This window comes from Copadichromis virginalis, linkage group LG8, assembly GCF_057382275.1.
Source record: "Copadichromis virginalis isolate Kocher_CV1m ecotype Utaka linkage group LG8, C_Virginalis_male_GT1.1, whole genome shotgun sequence".
Lineage (NCBI taxonomy): Eukaryota > Metazoa > Chordata > Actinopteri > Cichliformes > Cichlidae > Copadichromis > Copadichromis virginalis.
In genome coordinates this window covers 13,022,381-13,048,356 of record NC_140625.1, presented here as the reverse complement: position 1 = coordinate 13,048,356, position 25,976 = coordinate 13,022,381, and the positions used below count along the sequence as shown (strand labels likewise).

General features: G+C 39.7%; 2 protein-coding genes across 3 annotated transcripts; one reads left to right on the top strand and one right to left on the bottom strand.

The window, feature by feature from the left end:
• Nucleotides 1-1,719: 1,719 nt before the first annotated feature.
• med24 (mediator complex subunit 24) lies at nt 1,720-14,126 on the top strand. Of its 2 annotated transcripts, none has more exons than XM_085465873.1 (26): nt 1,720-1,799; nt 2,027-2,157; nt 2,236-2,318; nt 2,445-2,483; nt 2,573-2,646; nt 2,899-3,122; nt 3,473-3,584; nt 3,688-3,838; nt 4,016-4,129; nt 4,406-4,459; nt 4,579-4,661; nt 5,139-5,225; nt 5,452-5,551; nt 5,816-5,958; nt 6,108-6,145; nt 6,256-6,338; nt 7,149-7,327; nt 7,647-7,746; nt 8,242-8,417; nt 8,571-8,835; nt 9,356-9,537; nt 9,626-9,719; nt 9,842-9,941; nt 10,810-10,890; nt 12,922-13,070; nt 13,814-14,126. In XM_085465873.1, exons 2-26 carry the CDS (start codon nt 2,028-2,030, stop codon nt 13,928-13,930), a joined length of 2,958 nt encoding a protein of 985 aa, XP_085321999.1. In that variant the 5' UTR covers nt 1,720-1,799; nt 2,027; the 3' UTR covers nt 13,931-14,126. The 2 variants fall into 2 exon arrangements, with proteins under 2 accessions (XP_085321999.1, XP_085321998.1); XM_085465872.1 differs by having other exon boundaries at nt 5,440-5,551.
• A 455-nt stretch (nt 14,127-14,581) lies between these two features.
• csf3a (colony stimulating factor 3 (granulocyte) a) lies at nt 14,582-16,790 on the bottom strand. The gene is made up of 5 exons (XM_085467217.1): nt 16,742-16,790; nt 16,042-16,214; nt 15,428-15,535; nt 15,187-15,333; nt 14,582-15,088 (listed from the first exon to the last, which is right to left on the bottom strand). The coding sequence occupies exons 1-5, from the start codon at nt 16,755-16,757 to the stop codon at nt 14,897-14,899; spliced, it is 636 nt and encodes a 211-aa protein (XP_085323343.1). The 5' UTR covers nt 16,758-16,790; the 3' UTR covers nt 14,582-14,896.
• Nucleotides 16,791-25,976: the final 9,186 nt, after the last annotated feature.

The following is a 25,976-nucleotide window of genomic DNA, read 5'->3' as shown; positions in this document are numbered from 1 at the left end:
CAAAACTGGGTCTGTCCCGACAGTGAAGTCATGAGAACAGACACAGAGCTGTGACTTCAGTCTCTCTGGTCTCCCCAGGGGTAGACTCAAATCTCTCAGTACCCTCCACTAATGCAGCTCTCCACTATGTAGAAGGCAGAGGGGATAAGATCACTCTGCCCAAATTCACCGCTGCACACACACACCTCACAGCTTCATAATCTCTCCAACCCTCACCTACCAAGACAACGCCAGGACGCATGGATCATCTCTTGCTGGCTGGCACAGGGCCGTCCCAGGACACAGACTTCGCTCTATCAGGACACCGTCTCCAGTGTCAGGCAGAATAAGGGTCTTTGTAGTCATAAACTCAATACAGGATATTCCCTAGCAGAAGTAGTTGGGTGGTTTTGATATAGAGAACAGTATCCCTTTTAGCATGAAATACAACTGAGTTCAAAAGTTAAAAGGAGATAGAGAAACCCCTGCCTGAGTAGAATTTTTTTAAATACCAGTGACACTTTCAGCATTGTTCTGAATATATTTTCTTCTTGAGCATGTGCTTTGTGAGTAACCAGATTGTTTATTTATTTAAATCTAAATAAAGGAGCCATTTCCACATGTGCTCATAGTTTATTCCAGCCTTGTTTCTTTCTGGCTTTCTAAGAGTGTGAACTGTTGTAAAGACACATGTCCTGTTTTGCTTCTTTTTTTTCACCTCAACATTCTGACATAATAAACAAAATCCTGCTGAAAGGGACTGGACTGGCACACACAAAAGAGGTACACCGAGGTAGTGAATCACACAGCTGAATGAGGTGGTTATGTAAGACAACAATGCATTTCACTGTATGCATGGATGAAATAATCAAACAAAATAAATGAAACTTAGTTATATCAGGTATAACTTATGTCATCATTTTACAGCTAAAAGTACAAGAAAAAATCAGTTAACGTGGAAACAAACACTAGTTGTTACTAAGTTAAGTTTGGGTTTATTTTAGGTTTGTTATGTCATAAAAAAGCAATAATAATAACACCTACACACATGGGGCTGCTGAAATTTATAAGTAAATACATCATTGGCCTGGAAAACTGCAAGTATATCAGAAAAATTTGTTCTAAAAAATACCTAAAGCAAAAGCACTTATTAGCCATAAGGATTCATTTCAGAATATCACCAAATCAATATTGTGTAAACAAGTTTAATATGGTAGTTGTAGCTAGTTTTACTTGGTCTTCATACTGCTGAGTAAACTAAACCTAGCTATAATCTCCAATAAATGAGGTGGTGTATAAAGTCCTGTATTTGCCTCCAAAATTTAAAGGAGTAGAAACAAAAAGTTGCATAACACAAAAAATACTAAGTCATGCCTCTGCAAGAACTATACTTTCCTTCATTTTCACTAACAAACAAAACGACACTGCAAACGGCTAACAAGACATCACAGGGGTCAGGCTAAAATAGCTGTTTATATTAGAAAATGATTCAGTTCTTTGGTTTCATGTTTTACCTTTAGCTGGAAGGCACAACAACATTTTTGCTGCCTTCATTTCCTTATGTATAGAAAGGGGTATAAATACAGTGGCCGAGCCATGATTCTTACCTTTGTAAACAGCGTCATCTGCTGCTAGTCGAGCGGAGCTCTGCCGGTATTCCCCTTCAACCAATCCGCGCGAAGAATACTGAAACGTCAGGAGATTAACCAATGAACGGGGACGTCTTTCAAAACAAAAACGTCGCTTCTTGCGTCGTGAAGCTGGGGTCCTATATAAACAAATATATTTTAGCGTAAGCTTCTAAAAACTCAAAGCGTCAGGTAGGTATCAGATTTAGCACCGCTTTAAGACTCGTTTTGGTGTTAATTTGTTGTGAAAACTGTTTGTTTTCTGTATTCGACAGGAGAAGTTTTCTTTAACTATTTCATTAGCAAATAGCATGAGCTAACGTAGCTAGGAAATAGTGTAAAATAAGCTTGAGTGTTACAGCGAAAAAACGAACAGTGACTGAATGGTGGCCATTATTATTGATCTTTTCCCCCGCCAGGATGAAAATGGTCAATTTGAAGCAAGCCATTCTGCAGGCTTGGAAAGATCGTTGGAGTGACTACCAGTGGGCCATCAACATCAAGAAAAACTTCCCAAAGGGAGTAACATGGGACTATCTCAACCTTGCAGGTTGGTAGTAGTCTGTTTAAGTATACCGGTTCTTGTGTTTTCTAAAGTTGCTCTAACTGTTCCTTGTATATAATTCAGAGGCTTTGATGGAGCAGGCGATGATTGGACCATCCCCTAACCCACTCATCTTGTCTTATCTCAAATATGCCATAAGTTCACAGGTGAGATAAAGCACTTGTATTTATTTATTTTTTTAAAAAAGCAAATGAAAACGTGTGAAACTGAGAAGATTATCTAACCTTGTTGGTTGTTTCGCATGTTGTTATTTGTCTCCTCTCTTGCCATAGATGGTGTCTTATTCCAGTGTGCTTATGGCTATCAGCAAGGTAGTTTTCTGCATGACAATACTCAATGCAAAATTATTTTTACTATAAGAAAATGTGAATGATCTTAATACTTGTCTTTTCTGTGACAGTTTGATGATTTTTCCCGGGAGCTCTGTGTCAAGTCACTGTTAGAAATAATGGACATGTTCTGCCATCGCCTTAGGTATGTTAAGTGTTTCTAATGCATCTGCATGAATCTAATTCACGTCTTTTAAAATTCTGATGGATGCAGAAATGTTTTTTAGAACCAAGGTTTGCAGAAGAGCATCTCTAAATGCACAACACATCAAACAACACGACAAACCATGAAGCCGATGAGATCCAGCCCTGTACTAGCAAGGTGTACCTAATAAAGGGACCAGTGAGTGTGTATCTTGTTTAAAATGTCACTGCTTCTTGTCTCTTATTGATCCAGCTGTCACGGAAAAACAGAGGAATGCATCGGGCTTTGTCGGGCTCTGCTGGCAGTGGTAGTGTGGCTGCTGCAGGGCTGCGCGTGGTACTGTGAGAAGCTCAGAGAACTGGGTCCATCAGCCAGCACAGAGACCAGTCTTGGAGCCTGCCAGGAAAGGCTCCAGAGTCTGATGAACAGCACCAAGAACAGAGCTTTGGTCCACATTGCCAGATTGGAGGACCAAGGTATAGAAGTGTGTGTGGGTATTTGTTTACACACAGGGTTGTGCTCAGTGAAGTCTGGCTGTAATCTGCTGATGTATCAGTACAATAGTGTATAAATTACCCGAGGCTCTATTAACATGCTCTCAAAAGTTTATTGGCAGTTTATTTACCTTTTAATATTAAGTAATTCTAAGGCAAACACCTGCATATGTGTGGAATCTGGCAATTGGCAAAATTATTGGCAGTCAGCCATAGTGATTCAAAAATTTCACTTAAGCTAAAACTGTCATTTTTGGCCAAATCTTGAATGTGTGTTTTTGTGCCGAGCATGGCATCTAAACACTGTTTCTGCTGCTGCTTTTCCTCCACAGGTTCCTGGAGCAATGTAGAGCAAGCTGTGCTTAATTTGACAGATGGTCTTAGTAGTGTGACTAACTCAAAACTGCATACTAAATTAGAGGAGAGCTTGTCACTAGTAAAAAGGTGAGGCTGACATGTTAATAATGAGCAAATGATCCTAATTTGACAATAGTTTCAAGCGTCCCATCTGACTTCTTTGTGCCGATTTCTTCACTCTCTTCTTCAGTATTCCCCTGATGCTGTCTGAGCAGAGTGACCCTCCAGTTTATGCCTCTTTTCCATCAGTTCATGCCTTCATCATGCTGGAAGGCACTATGAATTTGACAGGAGAGATACAGCCACTGGTGGAGCAGTTAATGATGATCAAAAGAATGCAGGTGAATACTAAGCTGTGGAAAAAAAAAACTGTAAAAATTTAGACTGTCAGATTTTATAAGACAAAGGAATTTCATTACACACAAAAAAGAAAATGTTCAGCTTTTGGCCAAAGTATTACGCAGCCTTTCCTGGTGAGGTTTTGTGTGATGCAAATGGAATCTTTCTATTCCCATCAGAGAATCCCTGCTCCCCTTTTTGTCCTGGAGATATGGAAAGCTTGCTTCACTGGCCTCATTGAGTCACCAGAGGGCACAGAGGAGCTTAAATGGACTGCTTTTACTTTCCTTAAGGTTAGATCCACTTCAACGAGGAAAACTTGGTCTTCTGTTGTCTTTTTGTCTGTCTTTTGCTGATTTTACTTGTTGTTTATATCATTGCCTGCTTCCTTGACTCTGTTTGTTGTGGATTTTTATTGTAGTTTAGAGAAGGAATAGTGTGCAAAATTTTGTGCGGTGATTTTTAAATCTCCCCTCTGAGCTGTCTGCATGAAACTGATTTGGTAGTAACATTACTGTCTACCCTTCACAGAAATCAGATGAAATTAACTTGTGATTTCTTAATCTCAGATCCCACAAGTTCTACTCCGACTAAAGAAATATCCTCAGAGTGACAGAGGACAGGTAAAGTAAATGCCTGACTGATCTTTGTATTGGAAGTTAACACCTAGATATTGAGCGCTGGGTGTGTAATGTCATAAACTGTCTTTGTCACTTTCAATCGTTGCAAACGTTTTTCCCAGGATTTCATGGAGGATGTGAACATAGCATTTCAGTACTTACTTAAGCTTACGCCACTCCTGGACAAAGCAGATCAGAGATGCAAGTAAGTGTTCGTAAATGTCACTGGAGATGCCCCTGATCTCATAATAAGATTATATAGATAACACAAGCAGCTATAGCTACTAAGCCTGGTTCTGCCGTAGGCTTCTTCCTGTTAAATGGGAGTTTTTCCTTCCCAGTGTCGCCAAGTGCTTGCCCATAGGAGGTCATCTGATTGTTAGGGTTTCTCTGTATTACTGCAGGGGTCTTTACCTTATAATATAAAGCACCGTGAGGTGACTGTTTTTGTGATTTGACATTATATAATTGAGTTGAACTGAAATGGCAGTAATTAAATATCTTTTATATTCAGGTGCTGCCGTCTGTGACATTGTTAAAGCGGCTATTATTAGAATTATTACCCATCTTCCATTTACCATCTTGTATTCTAATAGTATAGCTGTTTATGTTTACCTGTATATACCAAGTTCAATGATGTTCCAATTTTTTTAATTTTTTTCCCTTTTGCTTCTTTACGTAGCTGTGATTGCCTTGGAATGCTCCTGACAGAGTGTAATAAACTCGGGCTGCTGTCGGATTCAAATACAGTTAACCTCACATCAAAGCGGTATGGGTTTCTCTGCTATCAGAAAACATGCGATTATGGATATTTTAGGACAAAGATTACCTATATTTCTTTTTAAAAATTTTAATTATATTGATGAGAAATGAGAATGGAATTTTATCCACTATATTCATGTCATTTCCCCCAACACCTCCATCCTATCCCCATCCTCTTCCCCGTCCCTTTTTATCCTTCTCCCCCTGCAAATTTGATTCAGGACCGAGGACAGGGAGTTCGCCCCCAGGCTAAAGACTGCAGAAAATGCTAACATCCAGCCTAACCCAGGTCTCATCCTGAGGGCGGAGCCCACTGTTACCAATATTCTCAAGGTAGCACCCCATAACCATGTTTGAATTGTGCATGTTTTTAATTAAATTATATCAAAATGCAGATGTAGTGTTGGCCATTGACAGAAGTGCCAAAGAAGGTTCAGAGAATCATGTATATGATTGTAAAAGTGATCCACAACCAATGAGACCTAATGTCTGAAAATATCAGAATCAATGTGTTTTAAAGGTCACAACATTACAACAGCTTAGTGTTTGTTTGTTTTTTAAAAATACGAGTATAAGTTTTCAATCTTTGTTCATTAGACAGTAGATGCAGACCACTCTAAGTCTCCTGAGGGTCTGCTCGGTGTTCTTGGCCACATGTTGTCTGGGAAGAGCCTAGATCTGCTCCTGGCTGCAGCAGCAGCCACTGGGAAACTCAAATCCTTTGCCCGGAAGTTCATTAAGTGAGTAAATTACGCTTTTGAACTTTTAGTAACAAGAACTTTGTAAGACCGGCAATGTTCAAGTGTTGGGAGATTATGTGCAACGTCATCTTGAACGTGAAGTTTTCGTGTGTTACTGTGTAATGTTTCATCCCCCTGTTTTGTTCCAGGCTTAATGAGTTTCCCAAGCACATCAGCGGGGAAGGATGTGAGTTCAAATACAAGAGTGGCATGTTCCGAATAGGGAATTTCTTCTTTCATTCACACGATCTTTCAGTGGGATACTAACACTGTGGATGTTCTCCTCCTTTCCGTTAGCCAAATCTGCGTCTGTACGGGCTCTGCTCTTCGACATCTCCTTCCTCATGCTCTGCCACGTGGTGCAGACATATGGATCTGAGGTTAGTTCAGTTTGACAAAGTTCAAGTGCACAAAAACAGCCCAGGAATGGCTTTATTGCAGCTCGCTGGACGGCTTTGGAAAATGTAACAGAAGACTTTCTGTTTTCACAAGTTTTAAAACTTTTGCTACTGATAAAGACATTGCCCATCGTCATTCATACTGCACTGTTATAATTAGGTAATAGATGTGTATGAAATGTTTTTTTTCACTGCATACTATAGAAATTACTTTATTTATATATAATTTTACAGTGAATCCACTGTTTAAAAAAACAGTTTTTGTGAATTAACGAAAGCTTTTATACTTACAGGGCAATAATTACACAGAGCTGCCAACAATTCCAATGTCATTTTACACATCTCTTACAATTTAAGCCCAAAGAGTTTTAAATTTAATTTAATTTTAGAATTTCTTTAATTTACAACTGCAACATTTCTTTATCTTGACAAAATATTTTTTTTAAAAAGAGAATTTTTCCTTTTTCTTTTATTAAGAGATCTCAGGAGTTAAATGTGTAGTTAAACTTCTTTATGCTGACAGAAAGGGGATTTCTCTGGTAGGCTGTATGTGGCCCTGCGATGTAAAAATTAGTTTTATGTCGTTGAAAATTCAAGTCTTAACTATGTTAATTGTGGACAGACTTACTTTGCATCTGTATTAAGCAACAAGGCTTTTTTGCATATTAAAATATTCTATAAAGGTCTTCGCTAGCGTTAAAAAGGGAGAAAAATGTGGTGGTCACCTCAAAATAATAAACAGTAGAGATACTGTCTTTTTGAGCAGATTGTGATCAGCTGACTTTTGTCCAGGTGATCCTATCAGACCCCAGTCCTTCAGGAGAGACGCCCTTCTTCGAAACGTGGCTGCAGACATGTATGCCTGAAGAGGGCAAGACTCTGAACCCAGAAAACCCCTGCTTCAGACCCGAGCCTGGGAAAGTGGAAAGCCTAGTGACCCTGCTGAACAACTCATCAGAGATGAAACTAGTGTGAGTGAAATCTGTAAATGAATCATTTACAGTCAGTGCAGATTTTGCCTGGCATTGCTGCGGTAATTAACTTTAGATCTTTTCTTTAGATGGTGGCATACTCAACCCCGTCATGAAGTTGCTTAACACCCTGAACTTCATTTACATGCCTGAATAACAATTACGATAGACGTAAAAGAGCACAGTTTTTTACTGTACTGTATTTTTGTTTGACATAAATGTTTCTGATTTTAACTTGCACTTATTTAGTGTTTAGAAATGTCTTAAACGTGGCCAGCAATGCTCTGAATGTGGGTTTTTTTTCCTAACCTTGTGACAGGCAGGTGAAATGGCATGAGATCTGCCTTAGCATTCCAGCGGCCATACTGGAAGTCTTGAATGCATGGGAGAATGGTGTGCTTTCTGTAGAGGCGGTCCAGGTTTGTCTAGCTTCACTATTTTTCCTTCCTGTGGGTAATAAAGATTTCTTGTGGTTTCCTAAGTATCTCATGTCTGTGAAGGTTCTCAGTCATCCAGGTGATCGCAGTCAAAGGTGCTAGCAAAGAAAAGCGTCTTAAAGAAGTCCAGATGCTTTTCTTTGCAAGCTCCTTTGACTAAGTATCTCATATGATTTTCAGGTTTCAACCCTTCCCACCCTTGTATTTCGTTGAGTCATGACTTGACATTTTCCACTGAATATGTCGAGACTACTTGAGTAAAAAAAAAAAAAAAGCTGTGAAAACGCGCATCATTAGTGACGTCTAATAGGTGTAGCCAACTTGTCGCTTCTTCCCTATTCCTTTCAACTTTGTTTTCTAATGCAAAGTGGGAGGATGCCCATTTTAGTCAGAATTCGACCGTCTCTAACCCTTCCTTCTCTTCATTCTGCTAATCACATCCTTCCTCTTTCCTGGGTGCTGCCATTGCAAGCGTAGAAGATTACTGACAATATCAAGGGCAAAGTGTGCAGCATGGCCATCTGTGCGGTTGCATGGTTGGTAGCCCATGTCCGGATGCTTGGAAGAGATGAGAGGGAGAAGCCCCAGACTATGATCCGGCAGCTTGTAACGCCACTTTATGGGGAGAACACTCTGCAGTTTTACAATGAACGGTACAAACGCATAAAGAGCACATCCACACCAGCACCCACCGACTTTATATTTTACAAATTCTGAGAAATTTCCTTGTTCTGGATTCAGTTTGATTCTCCGTCTCTCATCACCCGAGTTAAAAGTAACATCATTTTCTTCCACAATCTCACCAGCGTGATCATAATGAGCTCCATCATGGAGCACATGTGCGCCGATGTCTTCCAACAGACGGGTGCCACCCTGCGGTCCCCAGTGGAGGGCCAGGAGCCGATCCCCTACCGCAACCTGCTGCCACCCAAAGAACCCATCCATACGGCCCTCAGCAAACAGTTCCAGGCAGTGCTGCGTAAAGGCTGGGTGGACAGCCGAGCTCTGCATCTGTTCGAGAGTCTTCTCAACATGGGAGGTGTCTTCTGGTTCACTAACAATCTGGTCAAGGTACGCGGATAAAAGGTCTGATGGTTTATGCAGTGACCATCGGCAACACTATCGATCTTTAAAGGCGAATGATTTTTATTTATTTATTTTTTAACTTGAAGATTTTCTTTATTGGCTTCCTTGATGTGTTACAATTTTACTTGAGCAACCGTTAGCCAGAAACGTAGTTAAATTTTGAAATTTAAGCAGAAAAAGTGAGAACATCGAGCCAGAGCAAAGACGTTAGTGAAACCAATGTGGTTACATTAGATAAAGAAAAGCTTTGCATGCATTAATTTCCTCATAAAATGTTGATGAATATGTGATGTATTTATGTACTTGTTTTTTACCCAAGCCTGTAGCGGTTTCTTTGCACGTCATTGACCTTAAATAGTGTTCGTAGGAGTCCGTGTTGTCGGTTGTGCAAACATTTGTGCATAAAACACTGTTGACATTATTCCGTTGCACTAATGGTCACTAATCTCATTTTATTCAAATCAATGTCCAGTTTTTGAAAACATGAAACTGTTTCTTAACACAGGAACTGTTAAAGGAGACACGGCAGGAGTGGGCCAATCGAGTGGTAGAGTTACTCTACAGCATCTTCTGCTTGGACACCCAGCAGATCACCCTCACGCTGCTAGGTACCATACTGCCCAATCTACTCACAGACTCCGCCCACTGGCGCAGCCTGGCAGACCCACCTGGAAAGGCACTGGCCAAGTAAGAGAAGCTTAATACCCTAAGGGCAGCAGTCGCTGTGGCGTTTTTGACTTCCGGTTTTGACTTTTGTCTCTGGATGTCCCCTCAGGCTGTCTGTGTGGTGCGCACTCAGCTCTTACTCCTCTCACCACAAAGGTTCTTTCTCAGCTCGCCAGCGCAAAAGGCAGAGAGAAGATATTGAGGTAAAGAAGCTCTTTAAAAATAAAAATTTTAAAACTTGGTAAAATTAGGAGAACGTGTTTTCTGTAAGAGGACGTGTTTGAGTGTAAAAATACTGACATGATTCCTTTATTATTCCCTGCAGGACTACAACAGCCTCTTTCCCTTGGATGACACTCAACCATCTAAACTCATGCGGCTGCTCAGCTCCAACGAGGATGAACCTGTAGCCCTTTCCAGTCCAGGTTAGGCCCCTTTGTGCCTGGATTTGAATACACCGTCAAATGATAAAGCCTGTGGTTTACAGATGTCTGAGCTGGGGATGATAATGGTGGTAATACCAGAGAGTTTCAGAACTGTAACAGCAAGTTACTTCTAGTAAGCACTTAAAATGCTTTGTGAACTGGTCTTCCTCCTCATTAATTATCCTTCAAGTGCATTGGCTGCCAGCAGGTTCTAACTTGAACGCTGCCATCCAGTGCTTCTTGCTTTGAGCGATTGTGCAGTTAGCATACCCCTTTCACCCTGCTATTCACATGACTTAAAGTAATGAGCATTTATATTAACTGCTATGGAAATTTTCCCTTGTTTAGTTTTACACAGAAACCCCCACACAGGATGTCAAACTTCAGTGTTGCATGACTTAGGAAAAAAGTGCTTTGATGTTAAGACTGAAAGTGACACTGGTTTTCTTGCTACGTAAAGTCAATCATTTAGAAACCGTTCATCAACGCCGGATGCCTCACTTTATAGACTTTTTAAAATTTTATTATGAATAAAATACATCTTTTAGCGCAAGGAGAAAGAAACATTTATTTTCCATGTTAAGAAAAAAAATCAGAATTAATTTATTTTGTTAAAAAAAATCATCTTTTCATTTTTAGTATCATTGAAATGTCTTATTCCAGGAATTATGATTATGATGTAAGATTGCAGTGGAAACCAACCGTCAACGGATCCTTAACTTCCTTTTTCACATCCTCTAGATTTTTAAATGGGTTTTTTTGTTTGTTTTTTGGGGGGGGAGCATAAAATTTCCTCGAATGACTAAATTAGTAGAACGAAAATGAAACTTGTCAACTCATCCATCACATCTTCCTTGTCTTCCTGCAGGAGACCGGTCTATGAGCAGCTCTCTATCTGCCTCACAGCTCCACACTGTCAACATGAGGGACCCCCTCAACCGAGTCCTGGGTGAGAATCTTGCCAGCATCTCTTTTCTCTCATCCCCATTTCTTTCATAGAAATGTCTAAATTACGATGAACAAATTCAAGAAAAATCCTGAATTAACTAATCAGGGAAACGATTTGATGTGAAACTGGAGAGGCTGGTATGTTGCTGTGATTAAAGCCACAAGATCTCCAATTCTGAAGGCCCAATGGGACCTCATCCAGCCCTTGAATATGTTTGCAAGGCCAAACACAGAGCTAAGACACTCATTATTTTCATGTAAAGTGAATTTTAGTGTGATGTTTGTTTGTTTTTTTTTTTCAATCAAAGTCACGCTAAAAGAAATGTCTGACATTACTGAGAATTATATTTTGCATGTTTAAAGTTAGCAAGAATGCTATATGTTATATGAATGTGACTTTTTAAAATTTGCATGATTTAAAAAAATATATATATTAGAAAGAACCTTTTTTTTTGCCTCTGCAAAACAACACAATAGATTTTAGACCAAAACGTTGTAATTAAAGTGCAAAAGCTTTAAGCTTTCATTTAAGTTTAACAAAAGTATTACATCAACTGCTTAGGAATTGCAACCATTTTTATTCATAATGCCCATTTTCTGAGGCTTGGAAATAATTGGATATTTACTGAAAAGCAGATTCATGACTAGGTGAGGCCTGTTTCCTCTTTATATCATGACACACTAACAGTTTATAATATCTGTAGTTGATTCCATGCGTTGAACTTGTATTTGTCTTATCACTGGAGCTTTCACAATGAAGTCCAAAGAGATGCAAGCAGAGAAGACTTTCATTAGACTAACGGAAATCAAAATAAAACTTAGAGAGATGGTGAAAAAAAAAAAAAAAAGCATGAAGTGGTCAACTCAGCAAAACCAAACAGTGTTAAAGACCACAGAAGAAAACAAAAGTGCGTGATCACAGAATTATTTCCTTTAAGCATATAACCACATCAAAAACACATTGAGGATGTAGGCGTAGCATTTAAAGGTCTACCATCAAGAGACACCTTCGTCAATGGAAAATTTGTTGATGGTGTGACTGCTGATGGAAGTAGCAGGATGAAGTGTTAAATGCATGGGGCTGTGCTGTCTCTCAGAATCAGCCAAAGTCTGCAAAACTGATTAGTCAGCATTTCACGATGCAAATGGATAATGACCCAAAGCATGCTGAAAAAAACAGCCCAAGAGTTTCTCGAGGCAAAGAAGCGGGATATTCTTCAGCGGCCAAGTCAGTCAACCCAAGTGAGCACTGCAGAGAGACCCACTAATAAGCGGCAATTGAAGGCGCTTGCGGCAATCAGTATAGTTAACTTTATGTTAGTTTGTCCAATTACTTTTGAGCACCTGAAAATGGGGCACCATATATTAAAATGGATGTCATTCCTAAATGTTTAATGCACTACTTGTGTTAAGCTCTTTAAATTCAAAGTGAAAGTCTTCTTTCCAGTCAAGTATTTCAGATTATTTGGCTGAAAATCCACTGTGGTGTTATTAAAAAGGCACAAAAAAGGGTTATCATCCAAACTTTCACGGGCCAAACGATAAACACGACAATGTCTGGGTTTCTGGGGTGGGACCACCTTGGGTCAACCACCTTCCGTGTATGCTCATTTAAATTAAGATCTGGGGTTCTTAGGCTTTTTGTTATTTACTCGAACCTTTGTCGAGCAGTTTCTGCAGTGTGGCAGAGTGCAGTGTGCTGCTTTGGGAAACTGCTGTCATCAGGGAGTGCCATTACAACAAATGAAAGCGCTTGATCAGCAATAACATTTAGAAAGTTGATTGGGTTAATCTGGACGTAGCCTTTTTTGTTAGATCCTCTCCTGATGAACAGATTTGCTTACCTGGATGATTAAACATGCATCAAAACATTTAGATGGGTGGTTCATGCCAAAGAATGCTAACACCCAGCCCAACAGTGCACTGCAGCTACTACTCATCTTGTCAGTGGTGTTGATATTGGGGATGATTTGATTTGGGATATAAAATAATTCAGCAGGATAGTACTTACCATCTGTTCTCTTTCTTTTAGCCAACCTTTTTCTCCTCATTTCCTCCATCCTTGGCTCAAAGATGGCTGGACCTCACACCCAGTTTGTGCAGAGCTTCATGGAGGAGTGTGTTGAGTGTCTGGAGCAGGGAAGCCGTGGGAGCATCCTGCAGTTCATGCCTTTTACAATGGTGAGTTATGAGCTGTGAGGGGAGAGGCCAGACAGGTGGAGATAAAGGAGGGAGAAGGATGACTGCTTCTTTAGATATTATCGGGAAGGGTTCAGGAATCCTGCTTACAAGTGTTCTACTGCCTTTAAAGACTGAGTGTTCTGATAAGATCAAGAGGGAGTCTGAAGGTCATAGCACAGATGCTTCTTGCATTTGCAAGAGATATTAATCACTCCTACAAGCTTCGAAATGTTAGGGTTGCCACATTTTCAAAACGTGCAGAGTTTGAAATGGAATAAAATGCCAAGAACAAACCAGAATTGATAACAGAAAGGAGAAAAAAAAGAGTAATGGACAAAAAATGGTAAATGGCCTGTATTTGTATAGCGCTTTACTAGTCCCTAAGGACCCCAAAGCGCTTTACACATTCAGTCATCCACCCATTCACACACTGGTGATGGCAAGCTACATTGTAGCCACAGCCATCCTGGGGCGCACTGACAGGCAAGACAGAGGCAACTTAGCTGATTTAGTGGAACATCTTTTTCTAGTTCTGAGAAAAAGTATTTCTTAATTCTTTTCTTTTGTTCTAGTTACATTTTACAATAAGTGTCCCATGAAAACCAGATCAAGGGTCAGGAACACACCCACTCAAAAAAGAATGACAATTAGCCTTGAGCAACACAATAAAATTCTTACTGTTTCTTGGGAAATACCGCCTCTCAGAATAACAGTTACTTTTCTTTTTTCTTCTGCACATTTAGGTTTACGAGTTGGTGAAGCTGCCCGCTCTGGCCAAACCTAAAGTTGTGCTTGCAATCACTGACCTGACTCTGCCGCTGGGGAGACGTGTAGCTGCCAAAGCCATCTCTGCTCTGTGAGGCTCGGGTTTAAATTTACCTCCGAAATAAATCGAGGCATCGACGGATTTATCTTCTGTTGGTGGGCAACAAAAGCCCAGCGGCGGGCTGAAAACAGTTTGCAAGAGCTCTGGACTCACATTGTTTTGATATTCTTTTATATATTTTTTTCACACTTGTAAATAATTTTGGAATAAATAAAGAAATCAGACAGAAAATCTTTTTTGCTTGCCTGTGTTTATTGGTTGCATTTGTTTTGTGAGTTTTTGTGACACGTCATGGTGAAATGGCACCTCTGTGTTTTTTGAGTTTCAGTAACATGATGTGTGGCCGCTGTCGTTGTTGTCCCTTGAGTCAGAATGATCACATGCTAGCCAGCCCAACACATGACACCATACACAAGGCACTGTGGGTCATCTCTTGTCACAGTCATACACCGCTTGCAACACTTCTTAAAGGACATCCGTCTGGTTCAGTAGCGGAAATAATGACAGCAAAGTCCTTATTTCACCCTTTGTTGCACTTCTCTATTAGAGTAGTAACTTCACTGGAAGTTCAGGTTTCATTTTATTGTTTTGTATAATTATGCATGTTTTTTCACAAAGAGGTACAAATGTTTTTCAGAAAATGTTTTTTTTATTAAAAAATAAGAAAATGCAGACATTATTATTATTATTATAATTTAAATAAAAATAATACAAAAATATACAATTTTACTCATGTTCTGCTGTTGGTATCGATTAACGTGCCACCAACACCTTAAATCAACTGTCAAATACCTTAATGTACTGCTTTACAGAGCATTAGTCAATTGTGTTAACATTTCCTTAGTTTTAACCTGTGAAAATAAATAGTCCAGTCCAGTTCTGTTAATAAATATATAAATATGAAATGCAAATACAAAAATAAATAATGCTTTCACAGATCAATAAATACCATAACGTACATTTTGGACATGAGCCAAAAGCAAAGTGTGACACTTTTTGGTCAGGACTCTGTCTCCACCTCTGTGCTGCGGTCCAGAGTCCTGAGGAAGCGGACCAGGTCCTGAATGTAAGACTGGAGGTCCACCAGAGTCAGGTGTGCTGCCACCTGAAATTCATAATCTGCTGGTAGATTTAAGGGCGCGGAGGGTTTGGTGGGGTGTGGTGAACCTTGTGGATGGACAATTTTTAACATCTAAAAAAGCAAAACAAAGAAAATGATTTTAAGCATTAAGAAGATGCAACATGCAAAAACAATTTGTCAGACTGGCTGCAAATTTAGAAAAATTCTACCTCTTTGATCTGAATGGCGAGGTCTCGTACATCAGCCATTAGCTCGGTGACTCTATCTTTGTTTGCCAGCCTGGGGTAGTTTTTGAGGGAGCTCAGCAAGGCCCGGTACGTCTGCAGACCCTCATAGAGCTGTCTCAAACCGTCCTCCTTATGGAAGAGAGAGAGAGAAAAACAAACTGGTCATCGTGTCTGCTTTTAGACCTCAAAGCATGATGACAGTTCACTCTCAAAGAATGCTTACCAAAGTGACGTTTTCTGACAGGGCTTTGATATGAGGAGCAGAGGGGATGCCAAGCCTGGACCTCATGATCTCAAACTGCGCATTATCTGTGGAGTTCAGCTGCAGAGTCTACGATAAAAGAAATAACATCAAATGGTTAAGGATGTATAGCAGCGAGGAATTCCAAAGCAAACACCAGTTGGAGGGTGGGGGGCAGTGAAGGCAACAGCAGATCGTTAAATTAATGCACTAAAATGTCACATCCTAAAAACTAGACCAGAAATATTTGTCCTGTGTTCTTACAAGATGCTGAGTCATTAAGAGACTTTTATTTGTGGTTTCAGAAATACTCAAGTAAAATCCAGCTGTGTAAAAACAACGAAAAACATGCCAGATGTTGATAACTCAGTTGCCTGTCATCTAAAAACAAAAAAACATTGACAGACATGTGCTGTTTCTTTTCCAGAGACTGTTCATATCAGTCATTACAGCTACATAAACGCATTTCAGATACAAACGCCGCTGACTGCAGGCTCGACCGCGCAGGCTCCTTACGCTGACAGCACATTATCAAACACAAGTCATGACGCAGAAGCTTTAAAGAAATCAGGAAAAACTGCATTAGTGTGTCTCACCTCCGTCTTAATGCAGGATTTGTGTGTTTCGGGGATCGAGAGAAGGATCTTCTCTGTCAACTGCTTGCAGTTCTGTACAATCTTTTGAAATTCCGGACCTTCAACAAGTGCGCTTCTTTCCGGCAGAGGTGCGCTGAGGGCGAACGTGGCCATGTAGCAAGAAATAGCGAAAACTGCAAAAAGGAGAAGCAAACAAAACAAAAATTAAAAAACAAACAAACAAGGCATCAGCGGCGTAACATAGAAACAACCCCGATATTCATCCAGTATGCTGTGTGGAGGCAGAGAACAAAAGGCAGAACAAAGCCTCCTCTCAACCGGTCCTCTCTGCTGCAGATTTGGGCATGTCCCCCCTTGGGGCTAAATATGTGCAGCAGTTGAGAACAGCCCGTGTAATGTGAAGCTTGAGCCAAAAGTAACTGCAGTAGATCAGCATGGTGGAAAAGAAAGCCCGAGCAGATGTTTTAAAAAGCACCAGATGTTAACACAGAATAAAAGCCCTATTAATGAATCAAAACATCTGGTGCTTCTAAAACAAACCTGCCTTTCTATCAGTCAGAGATGTCTGCTTGTCCAAAGGCTGATCCTTTGAATTTTTCTTGTAGCTTCCTCTACAGACTCTACAGAGTGTTTTCGCTCTCTGGGGACGATCAGCAGAGAGGAGAAATCAGTATTCTGTAAGGATTGCCTCACTACTCACCAGTCAGAATGTGCATGGCCTCTGCTAGGAAATGCCTTAAAGTATTGACCTCTAGTGAACACCATCAATGATTTATGGTACGCTTATATAAAGCTGGACCGTGTGGAGGAAATTCCCCCAATTACTCATCCGATGGTGTTTCCATTAAAAATGTAAACGTTTGCACTTTAAAAAAAAAAAAAAAATTAAATACAAATTGTTGGTCCCAATAAGTGAGTAGTAATTTAATCAAGTTCACACTAAAAAAAATGTTTTTTTGTTTTTTTTAAGCATTTTTAGCATTTTAGCAATAACAATAATAACAATAATAATAACAATAATAATAATAATAAGTATTATTATTACTATTATTAATATTATTAACAATAATAATAATAATACATTTAGGAACAAAATAAAACAAAAAATAAATAAATAAAACACTTGTTTTAAAAAATATGAAAAATGTTTGAGTCACATTCAAATATAAAATAACTAAATTGAAAAACGGACACAATATGAAATAAATCTAAATAAATAAATAAATAAATAAATAAATAATAATAACAGTAATAATTAAAAAGTAAATTCAAAAAGTCGTAATGAAATTTGTTAAATGGATGGACCTGATTTTTATTTATTTATTTATTCATTTACTTATTTATTGTAACAAAATATTTTTTTAAAAGAAAGAAAGAAGAAAGAAATTTGACAGTTAAGTCATACAATTCCAGAATTACGTTTTAATTACTTTAATTACTTAATTACTGTCGTCCTACAGATTGTGCAAAACTGTCATATAGTAAAATATAAAGGACAGAAAGAAGGAAACGGAAATGAAAAAGAAGTCAGTGAATTATTGCCTTTTGAAACACTGGATTTTTGGGCTGAAAGTGTTCTTTAGTTTTCTAATGTTGTCAGTCGTCATTTTGCCTGTTAGTCCATTGAGTCATCTGATGACGTACCTTTTAAAAAAAAAAATCTTTAATAGACTGAAACATGTGACAAAAGTAGCTGCCTAATCTGTCAAGAGATGAAGTCACACGTAGCTGCACCCCCACACTGTAAACGTTGTTTTTAGATTTTTATTTATTTATTTACTGTGGTTGCTGTTGCGGTATTTAGGATGATCAAAGTTTTTCCTCTTGTCATTCACACAGCTGCCCACTGATTTGGCGTTAGTGACATCACCGGATTTTGCCTCGTCTGCAGAGAAGAAGCGAAAAGGCTTACAACAGATACAACAGTCCCCCCTGGTGGGCTCGTCTTAGTATATGTATTGAACACTTGCCATGCATCGGTAATATATTAAAAGAAAATATCACGATTCAATACGTTCTCCACATTAAAGGCTACAGTTATGGAATTTAATGCACTTAATTCCAGTGTGTGATCTATCTAATTATAATAATCATATATATCTCATCGTTTTTTCTTCTTTTTTATTATTTATTTATTTATTTTACAAGCTATTTCAACTGTACATGTCCCTAAGTAGTGATATTTACATGATGGGGTGTGGAGGAGGAGAAGGTCCAGTAAGTGCTGGGGGTCATGTAGCATCTGGGAGTTGCAGGTGAAGAGAAGGATTTTATAGGAGACACTGGAGTTGACTGGGAGCCAGTGGAGGTGTACATGGGTGGGTTGCAGAAGTTACCAGGACTGAGAGAGGGTAAGAAGTCTGTCAGCTGAGTTCTGAACACACTACAGTCTCTCTGGGGCTTTATTAAGCAGACCTAACAACACACCAGTGCAGGAGTCGAGCCAGAAAGTGATGAAGAAAGGACTGAGGGTTTCATCTGCATAGTCTGATGGGTGTCTGGAAATGTTCCTCAGGTGGTAGAAGGCTTTTATGTGAGTGTTAATTGTATCATGTATTATTTTAGGGTTTTTTGTTTGTTTGTTTGTTTGTTTGTTTTATTGCCAACCTGTTCCGTAAATACATGTTGTTTATCCTTTATTTAAGAGTGCTAAAGGTGGATCTGGTCACCACTTCCTCTGAAGTCATCATGGCATGATGATGAAGTTCTTCTGAATTAATCATGATTACAGCATTAGGAATTCATTTCAAGTCATTACTGGCTTGGGTTTTAGTCTATTACATGTTCTGCAGACCTGACCACAAAAAAGGCGGGAACATTATTACAACTCATGAATCATTAAGATTTGATGTAGCAAGGCATGTGTGAGATAGTTCCCTCATGTACATTTCAGCTCTATCACAAGATTTTATGTTAAGTCATGTTTAAAGTCATACTTCCTGTATCCTTACTGCAGACTGTTGTTTGCACAATCAGACAATAAAACGTAAAATTATTGGTCAGTTTCATTGCCTTGGTTATCAGGTGTGACTTGGAAACATGTCTAAACATCATAATCAGAGTGTAATCACCTCGCAGGTCAGTCCTGTGTCTCCTTTGTAGCCGTCGATAGGATCGGTTCTCTTCCCGCTCTAACATGAGGCACTTGATCAGTCGGTGTAGCTCTGATATGTGGCCATGCTTGATGGGTTGTGAAATAAAGCTGTCAAATCTGATCCCTGAAATCTACACTGCTCTGATCTCCAATCATTCCTCTCCGTGAAAAGAGGCATTCATTCACTGCTGTAATCTCTCTCTACGGCCCAGCAGCGACCTTGTTGGAAACATGATTTGGTTGTAACAGAGGAACAATGTGCTGGCCCTGCACTGGGCTAAGCAGAGAAGGGTTGAACAGTCGTGCCCTGCGTAGTGGAAGAGGATAGATACCTGATGCATGAGTTGATTACACTTTGTATAATATGTCAGTTGTGCCTGAAAGCCTTGTGGTATGGTGAACTTTGAATTATGTTGACAAATGCTCAGCTCTTAATGTAAACGCTGGATCCACGGATGAATCTGGACATACTGTGGCGGTTAAGATGGAATTTTAATTGGCATGTGAAGACATGAAACAGATAGTTCTACCTTAAATGCCTTGAAACCCCTCCAGAAAATGATTAAAGGGCACGATTACCATAAAATGTACAAATAGTTAAAGGAATTAAAGGAAAGGGGTTTTCTTAATATTTTAGTCTTATTCCTGGGTTCAGAAAGCTCTTCTGAATGTAATGATCCTTAAAACAGAATCATTTGCCACTGTGCTGAAAATCCTCATCTGTTTCTGTATTTGTTTTTCCACTAAAGCTAAGGCCTGTGCACTGATTTTCTATAAAGACGGTTGTGTTTAATCAGTTGTTACCGGTAACTGCTTACAAAAGCCAGTTTTAAAGATTTTCATTTCATGTGGATTGAGAAAGATGGTTTGTGGAATCTCAGCCCGTCTGGGTAGATATGCGTTGAAACTAACGAGGTAGGTTCCTCAGAAAAAAGATGTCTGAAGAGGAAAAAAATCATGTTGGAATCATCATCACCATGTCTGTGACGTGACTGACACTAAAACACTTCCCCAACATGAGTAATTCTGACTTTGTCATGACAAAATGTGTAGCTGTCTGTACACACGAACTATGAGGATTTGGTCTATGACTTCCTGTTATTGCATAGACCACAAGTCATTTGTTAATCTCCATCCTGCAAATGAACCATTAGCTTTTCATTATGTTTTGTTGGGCAAAAAAGAGAAATAAATGTGTTACATCTAATTTGCATTTACATGTCAAACAAGAGCATTCAGAGAGCCCAACTCTCCCTGAAGGACCCGATTTCACCTCTTTAAATCAGTTCGAGCTGATAACCAACGGGATGATAAACAACAATTTATATTCGACAATTGTAACCAAAACCTGTATGAACTTCATCACTAGGACCAAGTTTGTGTCATCAACACAGATAAACCTAGTTTTTTCCATTTGGTTGTGGTTGGCCCAATCTACAAAAGGTTTTAATGAGCTAGTTTATATAGGCTAAAGTTGAAATAAAGAACATAATCCAAGGCTCTGGTAGTGGGAGAGGGGGTCATCTGCAAATCAGAAGGTTGCTGGTTTGATCCCTGGCTGTTCTAGTCTGCAGGCTAAATATCCCTGGTCAAGAAACTAACCACTGCTTGCTCTCCGATGCATCCATCAGAGTATGAATGTGTGTGAATGTTAGATAGAAAGCACTTACATAGAAAAGGCGTGTGTGAATTGGTGAATAAGGCAAGCTGTAAAAACCACTTTGAGTGCTCAGAGTGGAAAAACGCTATACAGCAGGGGTAGGCAACCTTTCAGATGGCGAGTGCCATTTAAAATTTCCTCAGAAGTCAGTGTGCCATACGATTGCATTAGCAATAAATTTAATAACGCTCTATATGAACAGTTACACAATATATAGAACCACTTTATAGAATTATATTTGTTTGCAGATGTTGGCAGCTATCAGCGAATAGCTATCAGCTATTTTGAAACAAAAAAAGACATCTTTTATTCATAACAAGAACTCCATAACAGCAAATGAACTGTACAACAGAAAATACAAATGCTATTTATGGTCTCCTCGCAACAATGATAAGAAAAATAAACTAAGCTAATATGGCATGCTTGTTAATACAGAGATACACATGTTAATGTGATCTCTGGTCTCCCACTTAGAGACACAGGTCTCCGAGTGTCCAGCATTCAGACGGCTACCTGAGGACACTCTTCATGTGAGAGAAAATCTGCTCACACAGACATGTAGAGCCAGATACTGTCAATAAGGCCTCTGCAATGTTCTGAAGACAGTTAAACTTGTCAGGTAGTGATGTCCAGCAGGTGAAAATGCAAGCTCCATGAACACACACCTCTATGGATTCCAACTGCTTCGATGTCGCATTAACTGGCATTAACTCAGCCAGACAAATCTAGCTGCTCATTAAAGATTTCTGGTTTGTTCAGAAAATAAAACATTGGTCCATACACCTGAAAGTCCCAAAAATGCATTGTGTCTCGAGTCTATGGATGTATCCGTGTATTTCCATGGTGCTGATGCTGTGCTGAGCAGAAAGCTCCTGAAGCTTTTGAAGTGTTGGAATGTGGAAAGCTAACAATGTCCCTCTCACCAGTTACAAGTTATTTTTAGCCAATTACAAGTTCAATCTGGTAGTTGGGGTTGTTGGCTAAGATACTCTCATTAAGAAGAGGCACAACTAATGTGTCTATGCGAGCTGATTTGCGACATGCACGGCTGGCGCAGCCATTTATTTTTCGATGCACCTTCTCAGATTAATTCACTGCGTGTCGTGCCCAGGGCTGGACTGGGACAAAAAAAATCGTCCCGGGCATTTTGACTAGAAACCAGCCCACCAGGTATTAAAGCCATAAAGCCTTTGAATGAAAACAAACGCTGTTGTGACAGTGATGTACAGTCTTGTTGGTATATGTATGATTTCTATACATTTTATGTCAGATAAAAACTTTGGTTGTAAGCTTCAGATAATTATTTAATAACAGCCAGACATTTTAAATGAGAATAAGAAAGTATTTCTTTGTGCCCCCCTTTCCCTGTTAATGCCCTACATGGCCCCCCTGGCAAAACTTTGCTAGACCCGCCCCTGCACAGTTACCAGCTGTCAGCTACGTAGAAAAAGGATGCTGGTGTTATTTGTCTCTCAGAAACAGTTCATAACTTCCCTTCAACTCATTCATGTCACCTAAAAGTTAAACCTGTTTCTCCATCACCTGTTCAGCTCTGATGATTCAGTAAGGACATCTCCTGGTTTCATCTTCATGTTTCCCTCTCACCTGATATACAAACCGATATCATGACCAGCAGGTTTTACAGCTGTGGCTCCAGCAAACATCAGCTGATAGTAGAAATTAATATTAAATAAATTCTAACAACAGCTGATCAAGCTTAAACGTGCTGCTGTTGTTTAGCGCGACATCCGGCGGTTTCTTCTTTCTGGTGCAAAGTGGTTGATAAACAAACAAGAGAGAAAAGCCGATCAGCTGATCATTGATCAGTTTCATGATTAAAGTAGCAACAGGAGAGGGAGGGGGAGAGAATGAGAGAAGAAGAAGCAGCTGTGCAGCAAAGACACAGAATAAATCCAGCTTTGTGTCTTTTTCCATCCTAGACAAACTGCGTCCCTTCTCAGCTCAACACGAAACGCGTAATAATTTCTCTGAATGCGGGAGGATTCGTCTTTTTACGGGAGTGTTGGCAACTCTACTAACTAATCTTATGAATAAAATAAAGTTCACTATCAGTAACATCATAGCACCGATCCAGCTGTATAGAAACTCTGTCATGCTAGCTAGTACGCAGTACGAGTTATTGTAACTGACTGTAAAAAGTCAGCACAACGAAAATAAACTCCAACTAAACTTGGTTTATATCTGACCCAGAGAGACTGCAGGTCATAACTTCTTACCTGAAGTTCAGTTCACCTGACACTGGGACCAGCAGCCGCCTTGGGTCTCTGCTCCTCCTGCCTCCCCTTTCCCTCATCCACCTGCTGGCCTCCACCACTTGTTAATTTTACTGAATCTGTGGAAGCTCTGCCATAGCCACCACCAAACAACTGAGTTATTTTTACACACCGGCCAGCATCTGGCCAATCCACCACCTTTCATTGTTTATACCGTTACAAAAAAAAATTAAAAAAATCATCGGGCCACCGAGCAAATGCCCGGTATGCCCGATGGCCGGTCCAGCTATGGTCGTGCCATCAGTTAACCCTTCGTGCCTAGGGTTGCTGAACCCTGGTCTACACTGTATATAGTGAAGTCTGCAAGTTTTCAAACAGCAAAATTTGTTTTGTGCCCAAATCATTTTGCAGATCATTAGAATGAAAGTTATTGGCCATGTTTGCATAGCCCTTTTTAAAATGATGCTTTCATGACATTATTGTGTGTCGGGTGGTGGTCAAGGCTATCCAGACTGACAAGTGGGACATTGAATGTCACCTCTCCGGTGGGGAGGGAGCCTGAGATTGTCTAAATTGGAGTCTGTTTTATACCAAATGTAGAAAAGAAATGTTTTAAGAAAGCAATTAAGTTTGTGTTCTAAAACATATGATCGTTTGCTTGCAGGACACCAGGAGAGATGAGTCCTCCGTCACAGATGGTGTGGTCAGTGAAGATGGTCGCCTGCAGGTTCAAGCTCATTGCATCTCCAACCCACATCCACTGCCACTGTACTTAAGGGAAGTTAAAGACTTTCTTCTGCACTTACATTTGGATCACCTCGATCCATGATAGTCATTCAGGCACTAATGCCTGGACTGGAAAGAAGCCATCCTTAAAATATTACAACATTCCAGCTCATGTGTTAGAATGAAAAACAAATGTGTTGTTTAAATTAAAGACTGCATTTGTGACAGAACAACAAATATTTTATTTTGATTATATAAGTAATATAAGTACAAAACAAACTTGTGGTAGGCCTAAACTTAGTTTCAGAATAATTACATCTGAGCCTTTGTTTCATTGTAAGATTATAATAGTGATGGCAATATAATTGTTTGTTGTTCAGCAGAACAGTGCCCAGCATGTTGGCCGTTATACTTTGTTGCATTTGAAAATAAAAGTTGGGCTGATTTTAAAATCATTACAAAAAGTGTTGTTAATTGTTTTTAATCATATTCAGGTTACCACTGAGAATTGTCATTCTTATTTTCAAATTTATTCTCATTTTGAATATTAATCCAGCAAAAAAATATTTTGAGCATTCTTCTAAGACTAGAATCTGTATATCTGTATAGATGCCCGTACATGCATGCAAAATGTAGTTTTTACTTTCCCTGAACAACACAGCCTGCAGATGGCACAACCTGTATATCTCTGCCTTAACAGAGACGCTTGGATGGTTCCCCTATACCGTCCACTGATGGACACCAGTGCCATCACAGATGTTGACTTTTAATCTGTCAACATCTGTGACAGGTTGAAAGACATTTCTTCTCTTTAGCCCAAAGAGTTTCCACGATTTCTAAAAAGAATTTCAGATTCTAATTGATCAGAAGGCAGATGTTGTATTTCTCAGAAGCACTGCCAAGCCCATGCAGTGATTTCCACCACAGAACCATCTGTTTTTAATGCAGTACTACCCAGTAGTTGTAGTTAATGGTGGTTTCTCCAGGTCCTGAAATTTTGTAGATATAACTTTGTAATTTTTTAAAGATATTTTCTTTTTTGCCCTTTTTAGCACTGCTCAGCTACATTATTTTCTTTAAAAAAAAACATAACCTGATCTCTAGCAGTCACTGATAAGGTTAAAAAATGACAGTATAGGAAAATGGGTCAGGGGGAACTCGTGCAAGCCAATTTGGGTCCCGCAGGTCATTTTGCTCCCAGTATACTCTAAATAAAATGAATTTTTAGTTAGAGTATGCTATCTACTTTTGCCCTTGTTATTGTCTTTTAAATGCAATCTTCTTTGACTAATAAATTCTATTTGTAATGTATAGACATGGACATTTATTTTCCTCGTACTTACACACTTTCCACCGCAGGGGGAGCTGTGTAACACAAAATAAAGCTGGGACCTTGAAACAATGTCTCCTGAAAGTCTCTTCAGATCAGCCTCAAAGAATATTGACACTTACCCAGAGGATGTCCTTGACGGTCTCCTCAGATAAAGCCTTGAAGGTGTCACTTACCTTTTTGGCTAAAAAAGCAAATTGACAGGTGCCCACTCAGGTCCTCACTCGGGGACTATGTGATCTCAGAACCTGGAAACATTTTCACCTGCAACCCAATCCCAAACAGCGCTGTGCTCTGTGGGATTGGATGAGTCACCTTATCCCCTAGTTTGTGTCCCATTACCTAGCAGTTGTAATGCTCACACCAGTGTAACGTGTCCAAGGTAGCAGGCGGGGCAAGCTGAGCTGGCCTGAAATTTAAATTAACCTCAGCAACATTTATGTGTGCATGGGGAACAGGTGTTGCATTACCGGCACCCTCAAAACCCGCCATGCACCCGCGCCTCTGATACGAACGAATGTACACACTCACTTATATTAGCTGGAAGAGCTACTGAGACACATGTCTGCTACTAGTTTAATGCTTATCTCCCCCTGCAGTTAGGCTCCCTTTACGGTGGCTGGTTTCAAAGCCACCGTGAGAGTGTGTTATTGGAGGAAAGAGGGTAGGAGAGATCACTATTTGTGTGTGTGTGTGTGAGTGACTGTGACAGGAAATGTCACAGGGAGGTACACCATCTATTTTTCAGTGCAGCTGAAGCTCCTGCTCATCGTGGGAGGCTGTACCTGGGTTTCTTTAAGATTAAATCCAAAGAGATGATTGTTTTCTGTAACAAATTCCTGAAACTCAGGAGCACGAAGCCTCTTCATCAGATATTGCTAACAGAAAAAG

What these genes read in the sequence shown, in the direction of transcription:
- med24 (XM_085465872.1), top strand. Translation starts at nt 2,028, where the DNA reads ATGAAAATGGTCAATTTGAAGCAAGCCATTCTGCAGGCTTGGAAAGAT. An exon ending in TCACTAACAATCTGGTCAAG is followed by an intron (nt 8,836 to 9,355) that starts GTACGCGGATAA and finishes TTCTTAACACAG; the next exon opens with GAACTGTTAAAGGAGACACG. An exon ending in CCTGGAAAGGCACTGGCCAA is followed by an intron (nt 9,538 to 9,625) that starts GTAAGAGAAGCT and finishes ATGTCCCCTCAG; the next exon opens with GCTGTCTGTGTGGTGCGCAC.
- csf3a (XM_085467217.1), bottom strand. An exon ending in AATCCTGCATTAAGACGGAG is followed by an intron (nt 15,536 to 16,041) that starts GTGAGACACACT and finishes CTTTTATCGTAG; the next exon opens with ACTCTGCAGCTGAACTCCAC. An exon ending in TCGCCATTCAGATCAAAGAG is followed by an intron (nt 15,089 to 15,186) that starts GTAGAATTTTTC and finishes TTGCTTTTTTAG; the next exon opens with ATGTTAAAAATTGTCCATCC.